We start from the raw sequence: 20,320 nt of genomic DNA, 5'->3' as shown, positions 1-20,320 counted from the left end.
AAGAGGAAAAAACAGAACCTCAGGAGGGAACTTATTTAAATGATATATCCCATCCAAGTACATCACTACAAGGCAATATAACATCAGAGTCAAAACTTGTAAAGTATCTTCATGTTTTTTACTTTACTGCCCAACACATATTCTTCTTTCTGTAATTCAAAACAATGATTTCATCTTCCAGAGCTCATCCAACCCTAAGGAACAGTTACAAAAATGCAATACTTTTAAAAGAAGCAAGAACATATTTTTAAAATAACTCACCCTTATAGGCCAGTTGCTCTCTAGATACGTACTATGAATCTAAAAAAAAGGGAAAAACCAACACCACATAACTACACCAAGCACCATTAAAGTAGTGATTAATTATAATGTTCTAAAGGAGTTTGTAAAATGTCCATGGTTTTTTTTCCAAAGCATTGGCTTAAAGGTTTTTAATGTTGGGATCTCTTTTTTAAATACAGTTACTCCCCCCTCTCCCCAAGAAAGTTACTGAAGCCTGAATGTTAGCCTGCTTTTAATAGAAGAAATAGAGAAATGCCTTAACAACATAAAACTGCTAATACTGCATTACAGATAAATAGTCAAAATTTGCTCTTCTCCCCCCCTAGGTACTTCTCCTCCTCCATTAGAACCTTCCATGGGAACACACAAGTTTTGATAAACAGAGCATTCAGGAGGGAATTTCAGTGCTGGGAAGAGACTTCTAATCTCAGAAATACACACCAGCACATCCAAGACTCTTGTTATGAGAGCATTTGACCGGGATTTGTCAAATTAAATCTTGATCCTGGATTCTTCATGTCATGTAGGATGATACAAATCCGGTTTCAAACGCCAGTCTTTGGTCTGATATAAGGCAGGTAGGTGCTCTCATTACCCAGCCACTGGCTGTTCTCATGGGTATGTTGCTCCCCACAGTAATGTTAAGTGTGTTAATTTTACTCCTACACAGAATGAAAACTTCTCCCTCCTACGCCAATTTCACAAGACAGAAGAGCTATCTGGCCAGCTTAAGTGGAAATTCAACACTATCTAGAACCTAACATACATGCCCAGAGTAAAATGCTGTTTAACAATACTGATTCATGTACTATGTGAAAAACAAATCTTGGGGACATTTTAAAAACCTTTATTTAGAAAAATGTCTACCAATTCAAGCGTGGAAAAACTACACACTAGAATTACAGATTAAAAGTTATTTAATTTTTCCTCTATATTACAGAGAAAATAGAATCTGTCCCATTACTACCCCTGCAAATAATTTCTTCTTCACAAGTTTGAAATTGTGAAGTTTTAATTACATGCTTAAATAGATGCCATCTAAGACTACTTGAAAATACAGCCAAGGTTCGAAGGCTGTATTCATCAGTTGAATATGCTTAAAGCAATTTGCATAAACAACAGAACAAACCCCTAAAGGATTTCTTGCATGCTGCACTTATTCTCCCTTTCAACGCAGAGCAAAGTGATTTAACTAATCCTTCCTGAGGTTGAAAAGACTTTCACATTTTTTTGTTGGCTAGGATGCAAACTCATAGCCACACGGCTGAGATGGCCAACATTCCTTTACCATTTGGCAATAAGAAAAAGCTGTACCAGGGGAAACATAAGAGGCAATAAAAAGGCAATGATCTCATACTAGAGGAGAAGGGTATGGCAGAGAGTGATGAGATCAGCTGCAAATTCCAGTCCTATAAACTCTCGCAAGCACAGAGCACATATGAGCAACCAGCAACAATTACCTGTACAACATGCCAATGCCTGTGTCCTAGTAAAGTGCTTAAACCCTGCCGAAGTATTTCTGGGACTCTGAGCCTGTGTTGCATCTCCACAGTTCAAATACAAGCGATCTTCTCCTTGAAGGAGGACTTGTTCCTGGTTACTCTATATTAAAAACAAAACAACAGAAAACCAAAAGCAACCTTGAACTCCATGATCACATATTAACAGGAAAACACATAATCAACATATTAACAGGTTCTATGTAAACAATATGAAAAATAAGTGTTAAGGCAGTTCTCAGTTTTGGTATCACTATGTACTAGTAGGTTTTATGTTACAGCATTGCATAGCAATATTTTCAAAGTACCATTTTAAAGGCTCTATGACAAAAAAAGGAAGACCAGTCTAATAGCTGCAAGCCAGACTTAAAACCTGTTAAGAGAATAACTCAGAGGTCACTCAAAAAGTGGAAATATGCTCTAAAATAAGGATATATTTATCTATAAAAAACTTACCATACAAGGATTAACAGTGAGTGCACTCTTGATGAAATGAAACTGCAGAATACCAAACTGGCGAGCTTCATTATTTGCATCTCTTTCAGGCTTCATGTTTGAAGAAGAATTCCCATCAATAACCCACAGATGATACCCTTCTGATCCCCAGGTCTGAATGTAAAAAAGTAAAAATAATAAAAACCCCAAACCAACACTATATATTCTTAGAAAACAAGAACTACAGAAACTTACTGTAACTGATCTTATGATATGACATGAGCCTGGTAAAAAAACCACACAGTTTGTTGTTTTAAATATATCATCACAGGAATCATAAGTAACCCATAGCAGTAAAATCCACAAGAAAGAGTATGAATCTAGCTTAAGTTCTTTTCTTTTTTATGTAAAATATTTTGATTAAATGTAACTATGCAATACATCCACATAAGTATAAAACCTGTTCAGTTTGCAGCTTAAAGCAACTAATAAAAAATCCACAAACTTAATCAGGTATGAAAAAAATCCTGATCCCCAAAATTATACTGGTGGTTGTTCATTAAATTTGATGGTATGAGAATTTCAATCTTGTGTGTTTTTAAAAGGTACATTGTACTGTCCTTGCAAACACATACATCCACTTGGGATGCGAGTTTAAAATTGTCAATCTTCATAGCAACCAGGCTATACATAAATAAAATCAAATGGTTTAGAAGCATTGTACAAGATGCATCGTCTGTAAAAGAGGCCTTGAAGATGGTATTTGATATCTATCAACATGTACTGATTTGATAGACTAGTGGGATTTCACATTAATTATTTTCTATTAAAACAACAGCAGTTAACTTCCTCTTCAATTCATATTCTGAGTTAAGCTACTTCAATAGCAAAAGGTAAGCTAGCAATTTTAGGGGAATAAGTGTTGTTCTGTGTCTCACTGTACTCTGAAACACAACCCCAGATTCAAAAAGATTAAAAGAAACCCAAAGTGCTCATTTTTAATATTAAAAGCAAAGCCAAAAAGAGGCATGTCATGTCGTGCTCACTTCATGACCAGGCATATACATGGCAGGGAGGAAAATCATCACCTGTCCCCTTTTCCCTCTTCCTTCAATAAAACATTGGTGTTAGGAAGTGTAGTAAAGGCATCTTACTGTTTAAAAGTAATAAAGCTAAAGAAAGCCAGTCTGTTTCACTAAAAATAATTTAAAAAATTAACAGCCATCCTATTACAGTATTTTACATTCATATTTACCATAGAACTGATCTTTAGAGGGTCCTTTTTGGCACCATCAGACTGATACCTTAGAAACAGAACAGAACAAGTTTGAGTTTGGAAATAACTTCATCAAACTAAGAAATTATCTTCCTATCTTGGTATTGCTATATGGTTCCATACTGAACCTCAACGCAAACTATAAAGCCTGTCTGACCCATGACGCTGTATAAAAGGCAATACGATCATCAGTTGTTTAGCATAAACTGTTTGAATTGTGATTTCTGGATGTTAGCACATTTTCAGCAAATATATACTAGCAGTGAGAATTTTAATATTTGCCTGCTAAAGACTGCCTTTAGGGTAATTTGCTTTTACAGCCAAAAAGACCACTACAAAAAGAAAACAATACATTTTCATTTATATTCAAATGATCCCCTCCTAAATATTATTCAGTGATCCAATATCTAAAGAATTATAATGGAAAAATATTTTTTAAAGACAACTCAGTGAATTAGTTTATAAGTAAATGCTTTTAATTAGAAAAATAAAGTGTTCTAATAAAAGATGTTACAATTTTTAATGAAATACTCACGCAAAATCACCTCCTAAAGTACAGATAAGCTGAGCACCAAAAACACTCCATAAGGACAAGCCTCCACATTCCCAGGTCACCATCACAACACAGCTATCAGGTGACCATCTGATTAGTTTAACAGGTCCTGTTTTATTCCAAATATCTGTTTAAAAACAGATAATAACATACCATGTGAAAAACATCAAATGCCCTTCAATTGCTTTCACCAAAAAAGTAGAAACAAAAGTATGTGGAAATAAATATTTCATTTTTCTATTAACTTCTTTGTTGTATTCAAACTGACCATCTCAAAATGAGTAAGTAGCAAATGAAGAATTCATGTTTTCCTTCCAATACATGTTTGGTTTTGGAGGAAACTAAGAATACATGAAAATAGGCCAGAAATACAATGTGCTATGACACAACCATAGAATTCAATTCTGGTAAAATGATTTTTAGGACAAAAGAAGATTCTGTATTCACCTTGAAAGCTCTTCCTTTGGCACTTAACACAACTGTAAAACTCCGTTTGATTTTTTTGTTGAAACCTAACAGGCACACACATTTTCAGCTGAGGATGCAATTTACCCACTTTATACATTCCTCACTCTCAAGCCTGTCATATGTATCACTACTACATAAAAAATTCCACTGAGCTTTTGTTCACTGCAGTTCAGGCAGGGTGCTGGATTACTCATTTTTTTCCTGTATCCTACCTGTCAGTTGTTTTAAGTTAATTCACACCTCTACTATATTCATTATCAGTTTTGACAATAACCTGCCATTTTCTCAGGTGAATAACAGAAAAAGTAATCTCAAGACTACATGTGGGAACTACTAAGATCTGCAGCATTTGAAAAGGAACAACCAGAAGCAGCATTGTCTATAAACTGCTAACTCAGGTTCAGTAAAAAAAAACAAACAACAAAACCAACCAAAAAAAGCCCCCAACCCTGAACCCTCACATATGAAACACATCCAAAAGTCAGATGAAAGCAAGCAGACAAAAGAAAAAATGCACAAGAGTAAATTACTACAAACATGCAAGACTAAACAGTAATCCCATCAGTGATAATTCAAACAACAAATAGTTGTTAACTAGCCGAGGAGAAAAATATTCTTTAACACCCTAAAAACAGCTGGAAAATTCTTGCAATAAAAGTAGCTCACCAGGATATTGTTTTGGTGTCAGCTCCAATTTATGAGAAAACTGCATGGCGCCAGTGGTGGTATCTATCGTATAAACCTGCACAGAGCCGCTGAAAGAGATTACACATGCTTTAGACTACAGACCATTTGGATTTCTCATCAGTTTCAAAAGGTTAATAAAAGCTGCTTTTTCCACATCAATACAGAATTTATCTAGAGCAGAAACACTGTGTCAAGTAACACAAAAAGAACTTTAATAAACAGATTTATAAGATACTTTCCAGAAGGCAGTGGAGGAACCAAAACAGCAGTCTGATAACAACCAATGCACTATTTCATGCTCTGAAAATACACATGCCCACACAATCCACATGTATTTATGGCTTCCAACTGCAAGACAATCCATGAGGAAAGTCAGTATTTGCTGAGTGCTAAAGTTTCATCAGGATTGTGCTAATGCATACCAAGAGCAATGAATTATAATAACTATTCCTGTTTCAGAGGCAAACACCAACACACTGCATTGTTACTACAGCAGAGAATACTATTTCTTAAGACGACAGTTGAAGATAAAACTACCCAGATCTTTTGAAATGCTCTAACAACCAAATAAAATACAACTTTAAAAAAAAAAAAAAAGGTGCACTCCAGACCAGCTAAAGCATTATTATGCAGGAGGAACTGTCTTGAAGGAGCAGTTAGCAAAACAGCACAACTAAAAGCACTTTTGCAACATATAATTTACATATATACACAGTTACTCAAATAGGCAACACTTTTCCTGACCAAATCAGCACTCGACAGAGCATTCTCTCAGTTGGGTCCAAAGTGCTGATTCTTGTCCAATATTGCTATGATTAACTGCTTAGAATTGACTTTATAATCCTGCTTTGAGATTAACCGGGACAGCAGCACTTTCCAGTCCTTGCTACTGGTCCAGCCACCTTTTTATTTTTTTTCCAGAGCTGAACAGCAAGCATCAACTTCAACTGCAGTTCAAGCGGGTGATTTATTTCTTTTCTTCTACCTTCTTGACAGAGCAGATTTTACCATCTCTAGGAAGACTGATCATTTGCATCTTTGCAGCTCTTGCAACACAACTTGGTAAGAAGAAACTAGTACTTAAGCTTTATAATTAAATCATTTTTCCCCTCACTGTACCAGCCCTACAAAACTTACTTGGCACATCCAAATGCCATCAGCCTGTATTTGTTATTTACTGCCACACAAGTTCCATCAATCACATCTTGTGCCCAAACTCCATGGAGCTGCTGTAAAACAGGAATTCACAGAATTTTTGGTTAAACAGTGCTTTTATTCATGATAGCGTCTACCCATGTGCTACCCATCTATGCCATATTACAAATCTGCCAGTTGACCTTCATCACCTCAGAAAATTTCTATTGCAAATGTCAAGAATAACTGGCACGGCTCACATAAACAAAATCCAGTATATATAAAACTGGTTTCATTGTTCTTAATATAAATTACAGAAAGATACTAGTATGTAAGGAAATTGTTTATCAGAGCTCTGAATAACCAAAGCAAGTCAATAGCTATAAGGCAAAAATATCCCTGATACTGCATAAAGAAGTCAGTAGATGGTACTCAGGACGAAGACAAAACACAGAACAGGAAAATAAATTCCCATCTGCAGCAGCTGAAATCACAGATATTGTGTGTGAAGGAGTTTCAGACAGACTACACAAATCCTTCTGGGTTTTCTGTAATTAAAATACAGAGATCTAATGACAAAATGTAGTACAGTTTGTAGGCTGAATTACAGGTAAAAAAACACCTAACTTGGAAAAGATTCCTGTGAAACAAATTCTGAAGTATGCTTGTCACTATGAGAAGAGTTAGACTTGATTACAGCTAAAAGCCAGAAAGAACACCTATGATACTCTGCCATAGGAGGAACCACTTCTTATCACCCCACTTATAACTAGCAACAGGAAGCCTATCTCAGAGACAGTCAGACGACCTCAGAACAATAATGACATTTTGAAGCAATAAATAAAAATTAAATCTACTATCAATTATGCTCAACCAAGGACAGGTACTAGCCCTAGAACAATCTAGTTCAAATTATGCTATGAAATAGCCTTGTTGTTATCTCTTAAGCAGTTAGTAAATTTTAATTTCTTTGCAGCTGAACAGAATTTAAAGTAGAAAGCTAACTGAAATGCAGAGACCAAGGAAAACACATTTATTGTAGAGCGCATGCTAGAAATACTAAAGGAAATATACCTCAGCAGTGAATCTACTTGACATTGGTGCAATGAAACCAACTCTGCCATCATTAAAAACAACAGCAAAACCATCAAGCGTGGCACAGTATTCCATATCTCTGATGTAAACATCTTCAAAGCCCAAAAATGAACCTGCTGAGAAAACAGCAGTAATTTAAAAATACGTGAACACAGTGATATTGCAAGCCAGCAGACTTCTCAGTTGTTTAGCATTACTTCATAGAAAAAAAAAAAAACAAACAAAAAACCCAGGCTATTTTGTTCACATTTACAAAAGGCACATTTTTCTCATCTCTGCTTGAGAACAGAGATAATATTTTATATTAGATGGTATTTTGCCACCAGTTAACTATCATAAGCAATAAAAAATCCAAAAACCTACCTCGAGAAGACTGCAGATCCACAGAAAATGGAACTGTGCATAGGTTGATGGCCTTCCTTCCATTGGTCATACCATCCCAGTGAACGAGATGGAGAAATCCATCAGCAGTAGCAACAAGTAGATCCTCTAACATGGACTGCAAACTAACAAATGTATTTGTCATTCTCTAAAGAACTGCATCTCAAATTAACATCACAGAAAAATCAGTTAATGTAACAATCACCATATTACTGCCTCTTTTATCAGCAACTATGTTGAGAAGTTATATCAAATAAGTTACAAACTAAGGGCCTAAGTGCTCTAGACAGTAAAGGTACCAAGCTGACAAACTGTGGTATATGTCTCTCTTCCTCCGGGAATCAGAGTTCATGAACAGGTCTGTATTTTTAGGGTAATTGTTTAAATGGTATATGAACAGCTGAAGACCATTTTAACACTTTTGACTAAATATAAGGCATTGCTACCCACAATCAATTATTCATCTATCCCAGAAAATTACCAATATTACCTGGGCTGCAAATAATCCACAACGCTTTCTAACCCATGGTCTACGCTCATTGATGGAGCATGAATTAGACTTCCCCTAAATCCTTCCCCAAACATCTCCAAAATCCTGAAAACTATTGTTAATCTATTTGCATGCAGACAACAACCTGCAGCTTCCCAGGAAAGCTTTCTCCAGTATATACTACATTTCTTCCAGCATCCATTTTCTCCTATGGGGCCTCTTCCCAAATTGCACTTTGTTACTTTTCCACCCCACTCCAATGCTATACAGTTTTACCAACTTTTCACAGACACTTATTTAGCATGTTCAAAGCTTATTTATAAGAAAGGCAATCACCACAAAAAAAAAGAAGAGGTAAACAAAAAGTTTTTTCCAGGACAAATAGGGCCTCTCCGCAGGCAGCTGGAGAAATGTTGAAATGCTACATACATTTTTGCTCTTATGTACCTATGTTTCCATTAAATCTCTAATCCATACCTTGAGCCCAAGGACAAACACATTTACAGTAACATAATGTAATATGGAACATACATGTGCTATATACTTCTACATGCCAAAAAGATCAGTACAGCCAAGCACAGAAAGAAAGAATTCTTAAACAAAACTGTACTTTTTTACCTTCTTACATGTAACGATTAGGAACTTACTATTATGTAAGTCAAAAAACTTGCTAGAAGTTTTTTTCCACCCAGTTTCCCCTTCACTTTTTAACAAGTATCCATTGCATGCAGAAAAATTCTTAAGACATGATTAGTGAGCATACCTTGTGATAGAGGCTTGCAAGTCCAGCACTTTCTTCATTTCTAGATTTAATGAAGGAGCACATTGTTCTTCCTTATAATGTGGGGTTCCCTTCAGATGTGGGCTTCCTCTAAAATAAATGAGAAATACTACAATTGAAACAGGGTGTCCCTCAAGAGAGATAAGAGTTACTGACTTACATTCCCATGTTTCCCCCCCCCCCCCATATACACCAGACACTCATGTGCAATCTGCCACAAGCAGCACTTAATATCTAGGACATAATTTTAGCACAAAAAGTTTAGTCTGTCCTATCATCCTATATGCCTACAAAGAGTATATAAGCAAAATAAGACAATGACCAGAGAATGAACATTACAATAGCTGTGTAGCCTGTCTTAATAATCCTAAAAGAAGTTATATATATATATAAAAATGCAAATTCTGATTCAATAAAATGGTATTCAACTGTTGCCATTAATTAAATGTGTTGAATTTATAAGTATCTCCAATTCATTCTTTGCCAAGATGCATTACAGATACTATAGACTGTAAGATGCTTATGTTTCTTCAGTTCCTTTTGCCGGATCAATGTTTATATGATTAATTCAGCATGCATAACCCAACAGGTAGACATTTATTACAGTAATTCATATGAATATATCTCCCTACAGCAAATTAACAATAAACCTAAGACATACTAAGAAAAAGAGATGACTGAGCATGGATTCTCCTCCTTTAAACAGACCATTACACAGTATCAACTTCTAGATGTAGGAAGCTTCCATTTTTTATTCTGCTCATTTTAAATCTCACATTTCATTATCTAATGAAATGCAGTTATTTTAAAACTCAATAAAGCATCATTAAAGTAGTTCCTGTTTTTCTGGGTTACCAGATGTTTCATTAACTTTTTTTTTTAAATGAAAACTGACCTATAATCATAAGCATTGTTAACATGTCATCCAGCTCACCCATGTCATGAGCATTATGCTAGTAAACAAAGCAAACTACACATGAAACAGGCATTGCAGACAAGTTAGAGCTTAGCATAGCTTCATTAGTCAGAAACAGTAGATATGTACACAGATCTACGTAATCTTTTCCTGAATTTTAACTGACAGAACAATTCTTTGATTTTACACCAGGGTAGGCAATGCAACTGCCTAAGACATTGCAGAAACCAAAGCAGCTGCAGATTTAGGTAAGTTTGATACCACAAGGATACCTCAATCTCTTACCTGCCTTGGTTATCTCAGTGGATATCAAATGCCTCAATTCCATTACAATTTTATAGCAAAGCACAAAATCCGTATCTGTCAATCTTCGATGGATATTTTTCTTATGCAGCAAGCACAAAGATATGCGCCAGCTAAGGTAAGACCAAGGCAACCTTTGACATTCTGGAATTAGCAGGCAGAAGTAGTAACATCTTTCCAGAACAAAAACATGGTGACCATGAAGGATTATAGCGAAAAGTGAGAAAAATTACTGTAAGGTTAGTTAATCTATCACCTACAGATGGTAACCTGTATAAACATTAAATTATTAAAATTCAAAATACACCTCTCATGGGAGAGAATAGCCCTTCATGTAAGCTAGCTATCATGGACTGACAGGAGGCCTAAAATAAAATTTAAAAAAAAAAAAAAAAAAAAAAAAGGTGAATAGTTAAAACTAGCATTGTGGGATTGTTGTGGGGTTTTTTTTTTAAACAGTAAATGAGACTACATTTCTTGAAGTTCATGAAGCCAAATCCACCTGATTTGGCCTGGTATCTTTTAGAATCAGGGATTCCCCAGATGAAAAAATGTATCATACAGGATTAATTCCTTCAAATCTCTATGTCACTATCTGCAATGCAGCATCCTGGGAGCTGGAGAAACATTTACAAAACCCCAGGTGTCTGGAGACATGGCTTTCAACCCATGTGGACATACAGGTCCAGACAGTATACTCCCAAGCAAGATGAAATGACTCTGGGTTATCAAGAATCAGTGGTAAAACTGAATCTTGTAAGCTAATGACTAAAACTGAGAGAAAACAGTAACATTTATGCATATATAGCATATGTATATTTTATGTATGCAAAACACAACATGTAACATGTTGTAACTGACTGAGGTGGATAACCAAGTATAAACACAGTGCTTCTGCGCAGCACAAACTATAAAGCCAGAATGGGAATAGCATGGTTTAAAAGACATCTTTTGCTGGAAGAGAATTTCAAGTCTCCATGTGGGCAGGCTGCTTTTTCTTTAAACACCTTTGATAAAAACAGTTTGCAAGAATATTTGAATATTTTCAGCTTCATGGGCTAGCTGCAGCAAGCTTGTTACCATCTGTGGAGTGTATCTTCTTCCACTGAGGCACTATCACCATGACTGAAACTCCAAGATGTCAGTATTTTAATTCATTGCCTGTGATTACGTCAAGTTCATTGATTCAAAAAGAAACCCTTACTACGGCTGCAAAGGGGGAGCAATCAAAAGTACACTGCATTCATAGAGTTCACATCTGCATGAGTCAGCCCTACTTGTTAAGTTACTTTGACCTTTAAACAAAGAATGAAGAACGTGTGCTGCTGATGGAAGCAGGAAGGAATGTGTGGTCTGGGTTTCCACATCAGCATCTGCTACCGTTGTAGCCAAACTTTAAGTAACTCACTTTTGCACAAGAATTCAGAGGAATGGACACATTCCAGTGACCAATCAGCTGCATGTCGAAACAAATATAATTTCTTCACTTTCATTCATACAGCATATGTTAATTTAACTAAACCTGTGAATAAAGTCTCTTAACACTCAGAATGGAGAAAAATCTCCCACTACACCTGCAATCCAAAAAAAAAAAACCGAACATGAAAGATCAGGAATGTCAGGCTGTTTTTTCTAAAGGTAGAATACAAGGTCTATGGGGAAGTTTCAGATCTTGAATTGAAGATCAAGCTGTATTATTTAAACCACCAGATTCATTCTCTGTTCTCTATTTAGCATGTCATCAGTGATACGCTTGTTCACAGAAAACAGAGCGCTATATGTATATATATATATAGGTATAACAAAATGTCTTTCAAGTGTTGAAAGCCTATGTAACTATGTCTCAAGAATCACCATTTAAACAATGGCGTGGTAAATACAAGTCTGCCTTAAGGGCTTGCCCTCTTTCTCCAAATTCCAATTCTCTCAGCTTTCCCCACATTAACCTTCTCCTGCTGTTCAGTTCTAACCTGACTTCCCAAAAATGAAGGAGAAGCCTATAAATAAGTGAATTGCTAAAATTCTTAGCATGAAGCCCTATCTTTTTGTATTCATCTGATCTTCTCACAGGGGAAGAACTGGCTCTGGAAGTAACACTTTGATTCTGTTAGAAGAAAAAAAACTGTAAGCTCAAACTATGACACAAGACGCAACAATGAGACACTGGAAAAGTGTACTTAACCCTCCTCCCCACCCCCCAAAAAAGCCCAAACCAACTAACTTTAAGCATCCTAAATTTAAGAAAGAGGCAGCATCATGCAAAAGCATACCTAGTCAGCTAGCCTCCCCTGAACTGGGAGGAGGAACTTCCTTGGAGTTTGTTATCTGGGATGGGGGAGGTTCAGGGAGGAAACAGGACACCAGGCAGCTAATTTTTCTAGCAGCACAGTACTGCACTTATGTCCCTCACTACACGCACAGTGGCTGAGTGATACAGCATGTTCCACAGACAAAACTCACTCTGAAATATCATTACCAGAATTAGTCACTGCTAGCAGAAACGACTAAGAAATACTTAGGAAGCTAACTACAGCAGAATCTGAAAGGATGTATTTGAAGACTTCTTCATAATTTGCAATTAAGGCATACAATCCAGCATCTTTTCTAGTCTAAGTATTTCAAAATATCGTTCAGTTTTTGAAAATAATGTTCACTGTTTTCTGCTTATTGCTGGAAAATTCTATTCCAGAGGTAGAAATAACATTAAATTAGGATTTAAATTTCCACCTTACTATCTGGGGTAACCATAGTAATATGGGTAGCTGTTATAGCTGGATAATAGATTAGAAAAGTTCAGAAATGCTCTCACAGTCAACAAATATTATGATTCAAAAAAAATTAGCGTGGCTAATGGCACGTATTGCATTAATTAAAAAGACGACCAACCAAACAACAAACAAGTCAGTAGCATCCATTCCCACTAGTCAAACTGCAGCTGCTTGAGAAGTAATGAGACGTGTTACTGGAAAAAAATTTTTATTAAAGAGTTCAGACTTGTTTATCAGTAAATATTTTTAGAACAAATGATTGATACAAACAAGGTAAAATATTTTTATTCTACTTTGGAGCTATGATATTCTTAATTGTTGCTGCTAAAATGGTTTCTTCAGTAGTACCTTTGGGGAAAAAAAAAGATAAAAGAAAAAACCCAACACCTTGATGTTTCAACTATTAAGAGTATTATACATGTGAGGAAAAACAAGGCAAACAATGTTTCTAAATGAATTTACACCTCCAAGAAATCTCGAGTTGTACTCCTTGAAAGGCACACAAGCAAAAAACTGACAACAACTATTATTGTTGCAGTAGTATAATTACACACTGTTTATTAACTGGTTTTAAACAGTCAATGTGAAGACTTCAGTTAGTGAATTGTCTGTACAGCTGAGGACTTAGATTTTTTTTTTTTATATACCTGATTCAAAGAGCCTGCATCATCACCTCTAAATGTGTGATTCTTCACTAACAACTCACTGCCTGCCATGCCTTTTAGGAATGGTTCTTAAACAAGTAAAACACACTGCGCTGTGAGCTGCGATTTCCATACAACTAGCGTCCTCTCACCCCTAAACCTGCATCTCTCCACCATACACTGTAGGCAGCCACCAGCTGATGTTGATATATGTCTGGCGGGATCCAGAGCTATACACACAGATTGGCAAGAGCTGGGCAAACAAAAATTTAAAGAGAGTTTACAGAAACAACTACAAAGAATGAGTAAGGGTTTAGAAAAGTAATTCTTAGTACAGCCTTTTCTACCCAATTGAGTAACAACAGGTCTCTGTGGTTTGAGAAGAGAAGTAACTAGCTAACATATTAATCAACTATTCATGTAAAAAAGCTAAATGGTTTACCAAATTATTATTCCAGCTGCAAAGACTTCTTGACAGCATTTTAAACCTCCTGAACCACATCAAGGGCTAGCAAGTGCCATAATGGTTAATAAAAATTCTACAACTAATCTAGTTTTAAAAATACATTTTCCAACCAATGCCAAAAACAACTTGCAGGGAAAACCACAGTTAAAGTTTAGTACAAGCTTAATTCTGAACAAAAATTATTTAGTAAGTTAATTAACTGTACACCTCATCAGTTACCCTTGCAGAGTTTAAAGTTCAAAACCTTTGTACACACTAATCTTACATCCGCTGAATCAGGAAGAAAATCACCACTGATGAGGTAATTTATGGCATCTATAAACCATCTTGCTATAGAAAAGGAAAAAGCTTTCAAAAGTGCCAGAAAAAGTAGGACATGAACACAGGAACCAGACGTATAAGCAACAATACAGCGTTGTAAACCAGGATATAAACACTAGCTTGTTCACGTGCCCATAGTGGTTAGAAAACAACTTCAATTTTTAAAGCATTTTCAGGTACTTAAAAATCTACAGCATTGAGGTCTCATTCTAAACTTACACAACATTCATATCACCTCCCCCCACCCCAAATGCAGGCTCTGCTTGAGGATATGAAGAAATCTGAGGCAAAAGAATCTCTGATTACCATGTTTAGTTTCTTAGCCACGTAAAATTTTTTCAGGTTTTGTCTTTTTTAAAGGCAAGAACATCCTCAGCATTAAGTCACCGTGATAAGTGACAAATCTTAAGTCACTCTCCTTGCCAAACTCTAAACAGAAATAACTATCAGTTCAATACAGAGAAGCCTCTACTGTGGTGGTGTTACAGATCTCTTCACCATGAAACAAAGGAATATCTGTACAAATTCCTTCGGAAACTCCTCAAAAAAAAATATTACTGTACCTTGCCACAGCTTACAAAGCTACAAATTTGCTTGTGTGCACTGCCACTTTTCTTAAGTGTATCATAAGTGGAGATTAATTTTATTTTACCATTCTATTACCTTACCAAACATACATTTTCTTCATGTTTTATCTTGTAATGACTTGAGTAATATGGTGGTAAAACTAGACTGAACTAATTGAAGCTGGACTTTGTACTTGTGCTCACTGCAGGAAAGTATCCCAGAATGTGAGCTAATAGCCAATACTGATTCTCTTCCAAGTCTGCTCTGAACTGGAGCAAAGTCTCCGAGAGCTGGAATGAAGCTGCAGACCATTCTGGCTCAATTTAAAAAAAAACAAACAAAAAAAACCAAACCAAAACACAAAACCCCACACAATTACTGCTTTTTTTCCTGCTTTTAGTCTAACAAATTAAGCAGGATACATTATGTTTCCATTAAGTATGAATGTCTGTTCACTTCAAGAACAGACTAGCAATTCCTAGCCAAATATCAACAGAGCCAGAAATATTTCCTTCAATAGAACAACTGCCATTCATAACATTCCTCAAATATTATAATCTGACAAAAAACTGTCAACTGACTAGAGTAAAAATTCAAAAAGCTTCCTTTTTATATATGTAACTATAATCAGAATTCATGACACAATTCTGCACTTACAAGCACTCGTTTTATCACATTAATAATAATAGATTTTACATAAAACGTGCATAATGCTGAACAGGCCAGCATTACTTACCATATCTACATAAGTATACTTTAAACTGATTAAACCTCTAAAGGTATACAATGTCTAGCATTTAAAAAGAATTTCCCACTCAACCATCTTGAAGTATTTTAAATACTCTCAATTTTATAAAACCTATGCACTCCAATACTGACAGAACAAACTTAAAAGGTTTTGTGGGCTCCAGCTGCAAATGTTGATAAACTTGAATTCCAGCACTTCCATCAAAACACTGAATTTCAGAATATAAAGACCATTACAACAGGTTGATATGAAAAGGAGGAAGTCATGCCAAATGGGCATTTTTAGACAGGAAATCAATTTTCCTAGTCTCTGATTCTGTCTCTTTTTAAACAAACAATAGCAGGGGGCAGGGGGAGTTCACTCAACCTTACTTTCCAAAATCTGGTTATTTCACACTACTAAAAGATATGGGGAAGCAGAGACTCTTACATTCAAACACAATGAGAGCTTATCCTCAAGTCACACTTTAGCTTCTACTAAACCTGTGCTGGTTAGATTGGGAAAGAAGAGAGAGACTTGGCCCTGAAAAAAAAAAAAAAAATACTATACTGTGATTAGATATCCTGCAATGCATACTGAGTTCTAAACAGGAAAAGCGTTTCTGTCACTTCCTATGCAGTTTTATTTTTTTTTAACCTTGAAGCCTTTCATTCAAACTGTACCAGCAAAAAAATTTTGCAAGTGTAATTACAGTTTACACAATAACTGTATGCTAAAATAGTTCTGTTAACAGATCAAATACAGGCAAGCTCTTCTGGATCATCTTGCTCAACAGCCATATATAGTTACAACTCTGTGTAGTAACAACTATATACTGGAAGGACTGTACTTCACAAACTTCCCTCTCCCATATGGACAAATGGGGAGTGATTTTTATTTTCAGCAACTTTTTTTGATCCTTTTCTTCAAACCAAGGCTAAACCATTGTCAAACAAATTTTAAGGCACTTATTTAAAAAATACCAATACCACATAAAGCTGTAATTTTACTGCAGCTACCAGTGTGCCAATCCGGAAGACTGCAAAAATAACTAAAGTCAAGAAAGTGGCTGTCTATCATATACCTTATTACCCACTTTTCTGATATTCTTTTTTTACTTACAGTAAAATACACACACTTCACTTAAATGAGAGCTGAGCTGACAGGAGAATTTAAACACAACCTTTCTCAATGTTTTCACCTGTATGAGATCAAACCTAGCCACAAGTTCAACTTCAGGATACTGACTAAACTAGAAAATCTCACACCAGGATTTTGGCATAGCTGAGGATGTTGCTGGTGTGTACTCTCAAGGCACGAAAAATTCTGTTCAAGCTGAAGTTGTATTAAGAGAGTTTTGCTTTATTTTTGTAGTCACTACATTGAAATTTTATGTTTCTGTCAGAACTGGCCATTATTATTTAAAGAAAGGATACTAGAGAACAGGCTTCATTCTGTTTACAAAAAGTTAGCAGATATAGACAGTTCATCAAGGTTAAGAATTATTCATAATTTTAAAAAGTAGAATAAGACTGATGATATTCTACAACAGCTCTTAAGTTTCTGGTATGTTGTGGAGGTGTCCAAAGAGAAGAATGGTAGACAAAAAATCCTCTACCTCAAATATGCAAAGTATGGAGACCTACATTTGAACCTGATGTCCATCCATTTCACTGTTTTTACCGACTTATTTCCAGCAACTGTCCTACCACACCACTAATACAAGGACAGACTTACATCTTTACACTCTCTGCAAAAACCACCACCCTCCCACTCACTTTGCCTAACATAGGGAAATAACCACATAAGACAGAGCTGTAAAAGTTGTAATTAATATTTGCATGAGAGTTAAAATGTTGCAAGCAATTGCTTTATCAATAACTAGCATATGAGAATTATCATACGAGTATCACTGAACACTGAACTCCATGTTTTTGAACTTCCCGGTGCTGCTACTCAGTGCTACTTCAAGGTCATCATTTTCTAGTGCCAGCCTTTTATTATAGGCCAACTTGCAAGCTAAGCTACTGGAATCCAGGGGAGAGGACAGGGAGGAGTAAAGGAGGGAGATAGGCAGGGTTAGTTTCCCCATCAGGTCAGCAACCCAACTTTACTTAAGGCACAGCTGCATAATCACTGCTGCCAACATAGAGGAAGGAGCCAAGAACACACTGTTACAGTGGAAGAAAACAGTAATATGTCCCCTTTCAAGCACAAGGCAAGCCACATATGAGGCCTTTCACTGATTTTTAATGGCTTCAGAGTTAACAAAATTAATTTGGCATTGTTCAGTCCAGTAGAAATGAAATTCAAGTATTTCAGTGAAATAATGTCTTTGGAAAATGAACAAATGCCAGAAGCAAGCTAAAACTAAACCAAAAGCCCAAATTTAAAGTTCATCTGTTTGTTCATTTTGGGTTGGGTTTTTTGTTTGTTTGCTTGGTTTAGTATTCAATCTACAAAGCAAATTAGTGAAACTGCCTACAGGCAGTGCACTGTATCTGCATCAAAAAAGTTCATGCCATTATAGCAGCTTACAGAATTATCTGACAGCAGGCATATTAATCACAGCAGGCATAATTCACACACAAATGCTTGTGTCTTTCTTTTGATGTACATAACTAGAACAGTAGTAATCTTATGTAGGTTTTCAAAATCAAGGGTTAAATATAGACAGACTAGTAATCCCAGTAAATTCAGTGAGATCATTCATCTTCTTCAGGTTAAGCACATGTATTAGTCTTATGAGATTGTAAGCAACCTATCATAAACACCCTAGGGACAAACACCTTGCCTTATTCACTCACAGAATCAGCATTATACCCTTTGGTATAATGCTAACAGAAAGATTTTTTCGTAGAACACATGCTTTTAGGTTGACAACACAAATCAATTAGAACATTTAATATACAAAATAGATTGGTTTGTCATTGACTGCTTAATTTTTCAAACTTTCATACATGTGGCATGTGTAAACAGACTTTCCAAAGCTTCTTTTTTTTAACTCTTACTGCACATTTTATATGTGTTTCCATGTATTTTCAGATTTTGCCAATAAAAACCCCAACTTTCCAAACAGAACAAGAAGAACATACCATAAGCCATTGTTTAGTCTTTTGTATTATGTACAGCTGAAGATACACTATCCCTTTACTTATTTCAACAGATTGTCTGGTTTTTTGCACCCTAATAGCTCCTAAGAATCATGACTTACTCAACTGAGTTACTCAAAAAAAATTATCAAAAATTGTTACAGATTGTGGTTTCAACAGACTATCTCAAATTATATAATTAGACAATTTTAACACTGCTATTTAGGATTTTGAGAGCTTACAAGATGGACCTAAGGAATCTTACCAGCTCACAGCAAACCAATTAGAGCAACTTCTCTGAACTGACTCTAACTCATAGGAATGACGCTTCATATCCTCATCAAGTTTTAAAACGTACTTTGGAAGGAAATATTTATCATCATACTACCTGCTTAGGACTGGCCATATTTTTTCACACTGTGGGAATGCAAAGAAAGTTTAAAATACTCACTTGGGATACATTGGCTCATAAAGATACTTGTCTCTTGCTGATGGGATTTCAAAAAACAAGATGTATCCATTTGCAGTCTGAAAGAGAAACACTGGTAAGATATATATCTAGTCTACCTGCATGAGCAAAATCCATACAGACTCTTGCCATTTCTACATATGTCTCATATGTTGAATACAAATACACACTTACAGCAAGTTTCAGATATACTAAAAAAAAAATGTGTTGAAAAATCATTCTAGGTAAAATCCATACTAGCCCTTAAAGCCTACTGAATAGATCACTCAGTAGGTAGAAAAATGGAAAAACACCACTGTCAATGTATGCTTCCAGCAGAAATTTTCCTCTGATACATATAAACACATAAAACTAGACAGCTGCATTGGATATATAGAACCTAATTCCCATCAACAAAGAAAATTAATGCAGCTCACATGCAGTAGAAGGTAGCAAGCCTTCAGAATAAGACCTCCAGGTGTCTGAACGCATATGGATGCTACAGAGTGCAAAGAAGCGAGGCACTGCCTCTCAATGTTGGTCATCCAGGTAGTTTTCAAAAAATCCTCATGTCATACAATACCTTTAGATAACACAACACCTTTTCAAAATCTTCTGGTGTCTGAAAAACATTCTACTATAATTCAATCCCAATTCATACTCTGTACTTCTGGAAGACTGACTCCAAACTGTAACACTGTTCAGAGAACAAATATAAATCATTTAGATATCACACGCTCCAGTCATGACTAGAAGCCGACCCAGTGTTGATATAAGCACAGGAGAGGCAGATGACCAGTAAGGTTAGTTGTTCAAAGAAGTACGATTTGTTTAAAGCACAAATTTATCCTTCAGGCAAACTGGCAAATGCATTTTGCTTGAACGGTGTTTCCATCCAATCATTTTAATATGGGCTGGGTATGTACCCAAAGCACTGGAGACAAGAAGCACTGAAATGAATGGTTTCAAGCTGCTTTGCAAGGTTGG

At 35.8% G+C, this 20,320-nt stretch overlaps 1 protein-coding gene across 1 annotated transcript in view; it reads right to left on the bottom strand.

The window, feature by feature from the left end:
* RIC1 (RIC1 homolog, RAB6A GEF complex partner 1) overlaps nucleotides 1-20,320 on the bottom strand; it is a 52,958-nt gene that overhangs the window by 17,901 nt on the left and 14,737 nt on the right. The window contains 12 exon segments of the mRNA XM_009638181.2: nucleotides 262-300; nucleotides 1,743-1,791; nucleotides 1,793-1,884; nucleotides 2,238-2,390; nucleotides 3,472-3,520; nucleotides 4,028-4,172; nucleotides 5,180-5,268; nucleotides 6,338-6,429; nucleotides 7,409-7,545; nucleotides 7,793-7,935; nucleotides 9,064-9,171; nucleotides 19,337-19,413. Coding sequence (XP_009636476.2) covers nucleotides 262-300; nucleotides 1,743-1,791; nucleotides 1,793-1,884; nucleotides 2,238-2,390; nucleotides 3,472-3,520; nucleotides 4,028-4,172; nucleotides 5,180-5,268; nucleotides 6,338-6,429; nucleotides 7,409-7,545; nucleotides 7,793-7,935; nucleotides 9,064-9,171; nucleotides 19,337-19,413 — 1,173 coding nt within the window.

The sequence above is a fragment of the Egretta garzetta genome, unplaced genomic scaffold (genome assembly GCF_000687185.1).
Source record: "Egretta garzetta isolate BGI_Z169 unplaced genomic scaffold, ASM68718v1 scaffold250, whole genome shotgun sequence".
In the NCBI taxonomy this organism is placed as follows: Eukaryota; Metazoa; Chordata; class Aves; order Pelecaniformes; family Ardeidae; genus Egretta; species Egretta garzetta.
The sequence above is the reverse complement of the archived record's forward strand: the minus strand, read 5'-3'. Positions and strand labels throughout refer to the sequence as shown.